The sequence below is a fragment of the Sapajus apella genome, unplaced genomic scaffold (assembly GCF_009761245.1).
Source record: "Sapajus apella isolate SASKATOON/1434 unplaced genomic scaffold, GSC_monkey_1.0 scaffold27, whole genome shotgun sequence".
Lineage (NCBI taxonomy): Eukaryota > Metazoa > Chordata > Mammalia > Primates > Cebidae > Sapajus > Sapajus apella.
In genome coordinates this window covers 13,703,508-13,715,751 of record NW_022436967.1, presented here as the reverse complement: position 1 = coordinate 13,715,751, position 12,244 = coordinate 13,703,508, and the positions used below count along the sequence as shown (strand labels likewise).

At 32.4% G+C, this 12,244-nt stretch overlaps 1 protein-coding gene across 4 annotated transcripts in view; it reads left to right on the top strand.

The window, feature by feature from the left end:
- The window catches only part of FAT4 (FAT atypical cadherin 4), a 171,899-nt gene that overhangs the window by 71,464 nt on the left and 88,191 nt on the right, over positions 1–12,244 (top strand). For all 4 annotated transcript variants that reach the window (XM_032292349.1, XM_032292347.1, XM_032292348.1 and 1 more), the window contains exon 3: positions 8,372–8,503. In XM_032292349.1, the coding sequence (XP_032148240.1) occupies positions 8,372–8,503 (132 nt within the window). The remainder of the gene's footprint in view (positions 1–8,371; positions 8,504–12,244) is intronic.

The following is a 12,244-nucleotide window of genomic DNA, read 5'->3' as shown; positions in this document are numbered from 1 at the left end:
GCCTGCCTGTTACTCATACATATTTCTTCCTGGTAAGAAATGCATCAAAATCCCAGGAACATATGCTGCTGACTGTTAGAGAAAAGTTTTAGCAGTGAGAGATTAATGTAATTGCTTTTGCTTGAGAAATATAATTGGTCACAGTTACATCCATGTAGCTTATATGAGAAGTACATTCAGTTTTAAAAGTCATTATTATCAATTTTACTTTGCTTAAAAAATGAAACTAAAAAGAATCTAAAATGTGTATGCTTTCATCATTCCTAAGTATTCCAGAATACTTAGATATTTTTGTGTGAAGTAAATTCTCAGGTATATAAATACATATAATATCATTTAAATTTAAGGTATAAACTTTTAAATGACAAAATGCTTAATAGCCTAAAATCTCAAAAACAGAAGTATTTCAATTCCCACACTGTATGTTACTTCATCAGATATTACCATTATATCAGGTTTCTTGTACTAAAGTGTTTCCTGTGAAACAGTAATAAAATGGTCTTTATTATACATAATATTTAAATACTCATTTTCTAGTAAAATACAAGGCTTATTCATTTTTTTCTTTTAGTTGTAAAAGAAAAAAAAACGCACCTAAATGCATACACTTACTTTGTGATAATTTCTGAAACTTAGAGTTTGAGCTAGCTACAGACTTGTGTCTTCTAGAAGTTATGGTTCATTCATACAGGTGGTAGTGGTCTTATCAGTTTCCCCTTCTATGTCTCATATAGCTTCAGCAGTCCTTCACAGAATGAGATGGTAGGTTTTCCTCCAAAATTTGATTTCTCCCATTTTTTTAAAGATTTTAGTTTCAAACTTGCAGTAATGCCATCAAGATGAGACAGCAAACTATTATTAGAGTTACCACAGACTTTTTCGAACTAGGTTGATTATACATCATAAACAAATAAATACCTAAAAGCATCATTCATAGAGTAAGATCAGGCCTTGCATACCTACGTAGTCCAAACATTACATTCCTGACATTTAGGACATTTAAATGCAAACTGTTCTTTGTTCAGGCGTTCTCATAACTGAAATATGAGTCACTTGCAAACCATAATAGATTTTGGCTCTGCTACATGATGAAGTGTTCTGGATGTCGTGAAACATTTCACCCAGACTTATGGCAGTAGAATTCCCAGTGGTCTCCCAAAATAGGGAAAAAAATGAAGAACAAACTTAAAGGAAATATGCAGACTCTGGCACCATCCTTTTGTGGCAATACAGCTCTTTATTGTCGTTAAGAAATGGAAGTACTTAGAGCCTAAACCCATAAACTGTAGTACAAGAGGTGTTGAATTTTTTTTCCTAATGACTAAATTTAACTCTATACGTGATTCTCATGTTTAAGGTCAGGTCATAGAGTTTTCCTTTGCACACATCACCCCGATACAGTCATACTGAGCTGTCCCCAGCACTGAGCTTCTCACTACATGTGGGCAAACTCATATCCCACACTCTAAACTCATCTCAGACAGGAAAGGTGGAGTTTTCCTTTTCAGGGTCAAAGGAAGCGATAACTCAAGCATAATAGTTGTACTGATCCTGGTGTGGGTTTCAATTTGGTTAATTTGCTTTCAACTTCAACTCCTCATTTGAGACTCCATACAGAAAAGTAAATGGTAGGTTCCAGAATCTTGTTTCACTCTGGTGAATAAAAATTGTTTTGAGTGTAAGATTAGACTTTTTCCTCACTTAATTTCAGGAGTACCTACACAACATAAACTGAGGCATCATTTAGCAAAATGTTATTGTGATGACAACATAATGAACTATTAAGGGAATGCACATTTGAATGAGCTCAGTTATTCTTCCAGGTTTAGGCATGGCATGCCTTTCATGGTGTTTAGTGTAGCAGCTTTTAAAGCGGTAATGGGCACTGTGTAGGACCTTTTATTCTACTTTCCTTTTATTCCAATCTCAAAGTGGGAGATATTCTGAACAAAACATATGAATGATATTTTTTCTGAAGCTTTTCAAATTTTAAGTCATTATTCATTTTTCAAAAGAAGACATTTATGCGCCCAAGAAACATGAAAAAAAGCTCAACGTCACTGATCATCAAAGAAATGCAAATCAAAATCACAATGAGAAACCATCTCATGCCAGTCAGAATGGCAATTATTAAAAAGTCAGGAAACAATAGGTGCTGGTGAGGCTGTGGAGAAATAGGAACATTTTTACACTGTTGGAGGGAATGTAAATTAGTTCGACCGTTGTAGAAGACAATATGGCAATTCCTCAAGGATATAGAACTAGAAGTACCATTTGAACCAGCAATCCCATTACTGAGTATATACCCAAAAGAATATAAATCATTCTACTATAAAGACACACACACGAGTATGTTTATTGCAGCACCATTTACAATAGCAAAGAAATGGCTCCAACCCAAATGCCCATTAATGATAGACTGAATAAAGAAAATGTGGTACGTATACACTATAGAATACTATCGAGCCATAAAAAGGAATGAGACCATGTCTTTTTCAGGGACATGGATGAAGTTGGAAGCCATCACCCTCAGCAAACTAACACAGGGACAGAAAACCACATACTGCATACTCTCACTCTTAAGTGGGAGTTGAAAAATGAGAAAACAAGGATGCAGAGAGGGGAGCAACACACACCAAGGCTTCTTGTGGGGTGGGAGGTAAGGGAAGGGAACTTAGAGATTGGGTCAATCAGTGCAGGAAACCACCATGGCACATGTTTACCTATGTGACAAATCTGTACATTCTGCACATATATTCTGTTTTTTTCTGGAGGAAATTTTTTAAAAAGAAAATAAAATATTAAGTCATTATTATGAGTAGTTACCGAATTATCATAAACTATGATTTCATAGCATAAAAATTATGATAGCACACGAGACACACAGAACTAGGAAATCAATAGTATTTAATTAGTTTAAAATATCATTGTAATAGTGGACAACTTTGATTAATACATTCCTTATATGCCATCAGAGTATCTACTTTATTATTACTACATTTGCTGAATATGGGACTCTAATAAAAATGTAAAAGTAACCTGGATTTGCTTAAAAACAGAAATATCTCTAGAGGAGAAGTTACATGCTGAACATGGATAAGTTGTCAGAATGAGCAGAGCACATTATTGCTCTTGGAATCTCAATATAGAAGTCTGTAATTTAAGTAATGTGAATGATCTTCAGTATCCTGAAGCAATTTGCAATGACCTATTTCTGTGATATAAACTTATATAAATCAGAGCTACAGAATACTATTACTGAAATAAATATTTTTGACAAAACTGTTAATTGCTTGCATTTAAAAGCAAGCTTGATGGCATTATCTTAATATATTTAGAGTTAACAGTTGGGAAGTCTAAACATTATTTTTAGTGCAAAGCTTGTCATAATTTATGTGCTTTAAGTGTTAATATTACATGAGAAAATTAATTTTAGAGTGTCAGTTTCACAAAAACAAAAAGTCAATACTGTAAATAATTATTTTTGACACTAAGCAAAACAAAAAATTAAGCAGTATTTGCCTTGATGCATCAGGCCTTACCATATTATAGTTTGTGTGATTTCTGTCTATCCTGCCAACTATTTAGACATAAGCCATTCTGAAAATGACTATGTGTTGCATCTTTTAAGAAAAAGAAACAGCTTTTTGTGTACATTTTGATAGCAATCACTTTCACTGATATTTACAGAGAATTTAACTACTGTTTCTTTATTTGTAATACATTCCTATCGTCTTCTTGATGAATGTCTAGTAGTTTTCCAGTGGCATTGACAAGACAAACCCTCACAGATTATTTTATTTTAATATAAATATAAAAGTACCTCAAAATAGGCGAAATATAAAAGTACCTAAAAATAGGATAAAATGATGTTTTTCAAAGTAGCCCATCAAATATTATTTTCCTCAGAAATTATTTTCTTGTGTTGACATCAAATGCATATTTTGTATGAGAGATCACTCTCTTTGTGCAAATATCAGAGGCATTGTGTCTTAGTCACATCATTCAGCTTGCACCACAGCCCTGGTTCTCTCCACAACTCTGGAAAAATCAATGGCCTGGAGTAGGAGGCTTAACATTGTTTTTCTTAGATAAATCACTTGACATTTCAGTGCCTTGGTTTCGATTCTCTGTAAAATAGTGGAAATGGACTTGATAATAATTTAAGATTTCTACCAAAAGTATTAATATTTCGACTTGCAAATGAATGGATTTCTGAACTTTCAGTGTACTACAAATGCTATTCAGTGTACTCAAAAGAAAACAAAAGATTATTTTTCTTCTTTATCTGAGGTCCATTTTATGTAGATTGAAGGAAGCCTGTGAATTAAAATACGTCTTAGATTTTTTTCATCCCATTCATTAGGAACCATTTTATTTAAGTTGCAGAGAGGATATGCATTTAAGAATATGTTTATAACTGTGGTTGAGGTGGTAACCACCATGCAATTATCAGTTTATTAACTGGGGAATGAGCTCATAATGGACTTTGCTATTTTAGTCATTTCCTTTAACTTGAATATAATCTTCTACTTTCATAATATAAATTTAAATCTGTGAAATAGTTTTATAATTAGATCCACAAATATATATATATAATGGTTTAATTGTTGATATTAGCTATTGTTAAGTAATTATTGCTCTTTAGTTATGTAGCTGTATGCTGAAAGAATTAAAAAATTAATCCCCTATATATAATATCATTCTTGATGTAGTACAAAATAAAATGATAGACTGCATATTACAGAAAAAAACTAAAAAGCATGATATTATTTTATACACTATTCCCACATAAATATTTTTTCATTTTTAAATATCCATTTGACCCTTCAGCAAGCTGAATACCAGAGATTTTATTCCTTCAGCATAAAGTAATTTGGTAATGATATTTAAAGACATTTTTTAATTTAACTTTTACCTTTATAAAATTACCAAAAGACACACCATCTTTGAACGAATTGGTTATTAGCTCCTTTAATCTCAGTCATGTTTTTGTCTCTAAATAAAATATTCCATTTACTAGAGTTTTACTGCTCGGGGCTCAAGTGACTCAGTGAATAAAGTCATTCTTGTAAAGGTACCTAAATGGTAGCAAGGGTAGTGTCAGTGGATGATGCCTGTGGCTCAACCATTAACTGCAGCCAATATACTTATTGTAAGTCAAACACAGAGCTACCAACTACATTTCTTCTAATTGTAGCAGGTGAAACCACACATTTCTAAAGGACCAAGTATCTAAGCACAAAGGTCAACATTTGGTAGGCATGCATAAAACATGAAAGTGCCTTGTCTTAACAGGGTCATACGTCTTTCATGTTTAAAGGTTAGTTTGTACAAAGTTTCAAAGTTGTTCTGAAAACTTCAGTTATAAAAGCTATTGCCAGATTTTGTTTTGTTTTTATTTAAAATGTAGCCACTCACGAAGAGAAACTTCTGAGTTTGAAATGTGATTGGTGTTTTTGCAAAATGTATATTCAAGTGAAATTATTTTACCTCCAGTCTAAACAAGTGTAAAGATAAATATAAAACACTTAGGGGGCAAGGCTGACACTAAACGCTTAACTACGTAGTAGTATTACATTTGTCTTTTAATTTTTACAACATATGCTTTTCTAGTTTAGAAATAATAGTGTAGACTATTTTCAGATCTTGGAATTTTAAAACAAACCACTAATATTCACCGTCTACATTATTTAAAGTGATCTAAATTGTATTGAAATAAAAGCATATTAAAATTATGATATTGTAATTATTATTTCCAGATATCTACTGCTGATGAGCGCTGTAACACCAGGTAGTTTCTTACCACTGGACATTCATTAACTCATCTCTCAAATGGGAGATAATAGTTCTTATGTCATAGGGCTCTACTGAGGGTTTTAGATATATATGTGTGTGTTGTAGGTGTGCATGTCAGTACACACACATATAACCTAAAACAGTGTCAGGTGTGTATATTAGTTATTTTATTACAACTATTAAAATATAGAATTGGCTTCCTGAGTTCATGGACTCACTAGTTAAAATGAGGCATCTTTTAGGTATACCTAACTTGTTTCTAGTGTGTGACTGCGTTTCCTGATGTTCCTTTGATGGTCATATTTGTCAATCTGGACCTTCCTTACACTCAATTTAATGTTCTTCCTTGCACATACATGCTTACATGCACACATTTACATACACACACACATACTAACTTAAACACACACATACGTTTCTTCACAAAGACAAGTACAAAATCACACATGCACACACATGCATGCACACATACATGCACACAGACACACCAAGTGCACAAAAGTTAGGCTTGTTGCTTTCCCAATAAAGTCATAAAGTTACGGATGAAAGACAATTTAGAATATTTTAAAAATCTATGAATCTACAAGTTCAGAGTTGAATTATGACACATTCAGTTACCTTTTATTTTTCATTTTTTCTTGATTTTAGGGACTATGCATATATATACAAAAATTTACACATGTATAAAATGAAAATATTTAATAATTTCTCAAGAACATTAATTATATATGTATGTGTATATATGTATTTGTGTGTGTATGTGTATACTTCAAAGCTCTTCCCACATGAAAACTCAGTATACATTCAGTATGTGCCAGCTGAATCTGCGTGGGGGACTAGAATTTTGATTTTAAAATGCGTTTTCACAAAGCCTCTTTCTGGCTCTAAGAAGCTTCCAGAGCTGTCCTAACAGCTTGAAAACCAAAATCTTGACTTTTTATGGCATACTTCACTCTGTGCCAGAAACTGTTTTAAGCATTTTCTTTATGTCATCAAAATTTAGTCTTCAAAAAATACTCTAGGGCACATATTATTATACTGATTTTAAAAGGAGGGACTGAGGCTAAGAGAAATTAAGTGCCTGAGTTCATCCAGCTAATAAGTGTCAGACCAGAATTTGAACTCTGGTCTCTCTAATTCTAAAACCCATGATATTTACAACCCTGCAAGTTAGTTGGAAATGCATCTTACAGGCTGCAGTTGTAGTTATGGTGGGGATTTCCCTAAAAGAAATGGTGTCAAGAATGGTTGTTGCTAGCCAAAATCAGAAGTGGCAGATTTCTAACTGCTGAGACTTGCCTATCTTCACCATTTTCTGGACTCATTTGAGCCCTTTGCTTTATGATCAAAACTCTCCTACTAAAAGGTGAAACTAGAGGTATAACAATTATTTAGTGCATAGTTTTATAAATTGTTTTCTGTGGTTTCCTATTTTTTTCAATTGCTCATTTCTTTATTTGTCTAGCTCTCATATATTTCCCATTCATTCCTTTTCAGAGAATGATGACAGTCCTACTTACTGCCTCTCCCCTTCCTACAGCTTCCATTCTTCCTGGGAAGGGAAAAATCCGAATTCTTTTGCTCTCCCCACTTCCTTCAGATTCATCCTCATCACTCATCACTCTTGAATCTGATGGAGTTTTTACAGCATAACTATAAAAGATGAAATTTTTATCCTGTGGGAAACATGCCTTGGTTATATCCAAGCTTAATGGATGGGTGGGTTTTTCTCCATGATTTAATTTTGTGATCCAACTGGGAAGATTTTGGTTTTATTAACAGCTGTCTTTTCCCTTTTCTTACCAGAACTTGAGCTAGTAGCATCTAACTCAAAAGAGAAAATACAGTTTTTTTAAAAAATTTTACACTTAACAAATCCTTTCTTCTAAACAATTTTTCTTAAGTGGGGAGACAAACAAATAACTCTGGCTAGGATCTGTTAAACAAAGCTGTTAATATTTGCAACCTGCACCCACGTGACATCTGAAAGAAATGATCACTTAGCTTTAGTCATAAATAGAGAGTGCTGATAAGAGTGGAAATATAAAGAAAAGATGTATTTTTCTTCCACTAAAGGTTGAGGGTAGACTTTAAAGGAGGAAATTCTGAGTGATTCTTAAAACAACATGTGAACTTTTTTATTTTCCCCAGACATTAGTTGCCAATATGTAAACATTTCAGCAAGAAATTTTACACCACGTCCTCTGTGTGTCAGGCAGCATTTAATGGTTGAATGACAGACAGTGCTGAGCCTTGACAATTCCATAGTGATGTGCAAATCTGAGAACTAAAATGACAGTTAACCAGTGGACCTTTTCTACTATAAACTCCACGGCCACTATTTAAAATCAGTTACTCATCAACAAGGCAGATGATTTTTACTTTGACTTTATGCTTTCCTATAAAGATTTCACAACTTTCTTTAGGGGTAGTTTCTGTTGTTTGGATGTTATATGCAAAGGTTCTGATTGACTTTGGCAGTCTTAACTGCATGAATTCCTGGTACTCATTTTAACTGGTTTCTTGTAGACACATGGGAGTCATTCACGTATTGTTTCCTTTTTCTTTGTAGGTAGAAATAACACTTCAGGATATCAATGACAATCCACCAGTGTTTCCAACCGACATGCTGGATCTCACTGTGGAGGAGAACATTGGAGATGGTTCAAAGATTATGCAGCTGACAGCCATGGATGCTGATGAGGTAGCTCGAGCATGTCTCTGAATTCGTGAAACTTAGTGCAGTGATTTATCAAATTTCTAGGGTATGTTGACTACTTTTTTTACCCAGTAATTAAGGGTAAGCATTGTATGCTCCTTTCCAAAGAACATTAATTCTTGAAATGTAACATGAAAATGTTAAAAAAGAGATTACTATCAAGAGGTAATTTTCCTCTGATCAGCAATCCACAGCTCACTTGCTGCTTGCACTTTAGGTCCCTCAGCCAAATTATTTTTTCTTTAATAATAAAAATATCTAAAGACAGATCTCTATTTTATATCTTTATGACTCCCCTTGGCTATCTTATAGCAGTTAAGGATTGATTTTCATATTATTTGTGCTGTTAAAAGCAAGTAATTTAAAATTACAGAATTTTAAGGTTACCTTACAATTTTTTTATTTAATTTACACACATCTGTATATATACATGTATGTTCAAAACAAAATACATCCTACAATAATATTCTTATATATTTTAAGGGTATCATGTGGGCAAGCTAATGATTTTTAAATTCCTTTAATTAAAAAATTGCATTTTTTTGTGGTGAATGTGAAATTTGGTGGCATACTTTGGATTACTGTTTTCTATATTCATATGTTCAGTTCAGTTATGTAATTATTATGCTTCAAATGGCATGGAAACAAATAATTTGTGATTTATATAATTTTCTTATGAAAAAACTCCATAGCTTATTTTTTCCCTACTGGGTTATGAGTTTAATTAATTATCTGGAATTGAGGAAAGCTGAATAACTTCTCAGACCCCAGTATTTCCTTACCGCTTTCCTCTTAAACCAAGCCCAAAGCAGAACAGAACAGAGAATTTAATTTTCTTTTTCTCATCTAAACTCAGAAATATCAGAAACTTGATTTTTGCATATGAGTAAGTGCTTTATAAATGTATTATTTCTTCAACCTTAAAAATGTAAATAAATAAATAACAGAATAATTTAAAGTGTCAGTACAGAAATGTAATGGCTTAGACAATTATAAATTTTGCCAAAATCTAGCTAATAAAAAAGAACAGAATAAAGCATAGACATTTAGAGAATTGCAATTTTCTATTAGAACAGATATGATGTTTTATGTTTAGTTCCTTCTACTCAATTTTACAATGTGAAAAGTTTACAATTATTTCAAATTTAGTTAGCTTTGAAAGAGTTGTCTGACTTAACATTTCTGTTGTTGATAGATATGTGATATCATTAGCCATAATTCAGTAAATATTTTATTTTTTTAAGTTTATCACTGATAATGTACACTTGGATTTATCAATTCATAAAATTTCATTAACTCTCATTTGAAAGCAGCGGCAATAACCAAAAAACCTCATGTAATTGGCATAGGACAATTGACATCAAATAATGGAAACTGTAATGGCTATTTTGTTGGTTATACTCTCTTTATGAATACAGCAAATAAATCTCATTTATTTCAAGTGATTTATTCTAATCACTTCAAAAGAATGAAGTAACAATCGTGTTAATTATAATAGATATTCTAATGGGAAGGTTATTTACTCCATGGAATATTGTGATTAGAGTGAGATTTTTCAATATGAGTTATAGGAATAACAGGTAAAATTTATATGGAAATGTAGTTGTCTTCATCATTATTCTGCTCTCTTAAGAACTGGTTATTTCAGAGATTCCACTACTGAGCCCTTTTAATACTATTCTCTTGATACTGTTATAATTTTATTTCCCTTCTAATATATTTTTAAGAATATTTCAAATAAGTATTAGAAGTATAAGTATAAATGCAATACAGCCAGCGTGTTTATTTTTCTCCATATGACTTCCATATGTGTGTTTGTGTATGTGTGTACATACTTGCATTGTGTTCAAGTTCATCTTTTAAGCTATGTTTACACTTATGATGAGACTCGAGGAAGCCTGGGAAGGTCCTTATAATCCTACGTATTTAGACCAATGCTTTTTTAGTGAATTTTTATTTTATTTCTATTGAACTTTGTTTTTTAAGTTTACAAAAATGTGAATAACTCTTCAAGTGTTATCACTTAGATATCCTAGTTAAGAAAAGTACAGAATGTAAAGTGATGATAGGTAAGATATATAAGAAGTACATTTGAGATGAGACAGAGTGGGAGAATTAGGACCAGAAAAGCATAAGGCTATAACATAGAAATAAACAAGCAATTCAAGGGTAGAGAGGGATGCTGACGATATGTATGAGGTGTGACTGTGCCTGAAGGCATAAAGGTCACCACATTCTTTGTAAATAGATGCCTTTGTGTGTGAGTGTAGAAAGGCAAAGAGGGTAGAAGGGAGTAAATCGGTGTACCTACAACTTTAAAGGATAGAGTGTCATTTTAGTAAAACTACCACTGTTGTTTTTTAAAGAAAAAGCTCACAAAGTTGTTTTTCTTCTTAAACGCATTTTTCTCTTAAACATTTGAATAATATTTTAATGACTGCTGACTGATTATAACACTTGACATGAGTAACTAACTCACATTTCATTGGTCTCATGCTAAGCAGAATGGCTGCCTATGGCATTTAGACTTTTTGGCTGTTTTCTTTTGTTGCTGTTTTTAGTTGCTTATAATAAATATTAATGCTTTTAGATAAACCTTTATTCTATTTTCTACTTTATTTTCAGCTCCTTACCTCTTAGCTGAATTTGGGGGAAAATATTTAACATGTTTTCTCTCTTTTCAAATCCTGGCTATTTTCTTTCTTCATCTAGCTTGAGTAGGACTCAAGATTATGTAGGTCATCAGCCAATTGTGTAGATTTTTAAAAATTATTTATGTACTTTTCATTAATTACTTTACCTAACATACAAGTGTTAGTATGTTGTAAGAGCTCTTGTAGGGCACTGTAGCATAAAGCCTAGATAAAGGAATTGCAATTTTAGAAAACAACATTTACATATTGAACTTAACTTAGACATTATTTGAAACATATTGGTTCAAGATTTACATCTTTCAGAAGCACATGACCCTGCTTGTCTCTTGTTCCCTTTTATAAACAGAATTATGCTAGTAATGGGCCAGGATACTCAAACTTTACTTTGTGGTAGCGTACTTGTTTTTGAAAATACTATTTAAAGTTCTAATATGCATTTGCAATTTATAGCTATTTACTTTTGGAATTCCTTCCATGTGCTTTTGTCTCTGTGGTTTGTCAGGAGAGCAGAATATTTTTAACCAGCATTATTTCCACTGCACTGTAGATGAAACAGGATATTTGTTTCCAGTTTTGTTGCTGATATGACATATTTTGGATATTAAGTAAATAGACTTTTCAGAAGACCTAATTAAATCATTACTCTTGGTCAGACGTTTTCAGATATTCACTAGTATTACTAATTCACCGCATCAGCTGATTTTGAATATGAAAAAGATTGTTTTTATCAACACAGTCTGATATGTTTGCAGAAAAAATATTACAGCTTTAGGAATATTATTATTTATTACAGTTCTTTTGTAGGCAGGGTATTTCTAAATATCAAACCATTGGTGTAATACCATTAAACAGGTTTTGGTTTCTTTGCTTTCCCTTAATTTCCAAGTGCATACCATTTTCCTGGGTCAGAATTGAATGTAGTTACGTCCATTGAGTTACCCACTTTACTAAAATAATGGAATTTCTAGTGAAACAGAACAAATAGTACAGAGTGTGGTCAGACTGGAAGTCTCACATGCTTATTGAATCTTTTTGTCAAACCATAAAATTATAATATAGATTAGATATTCAA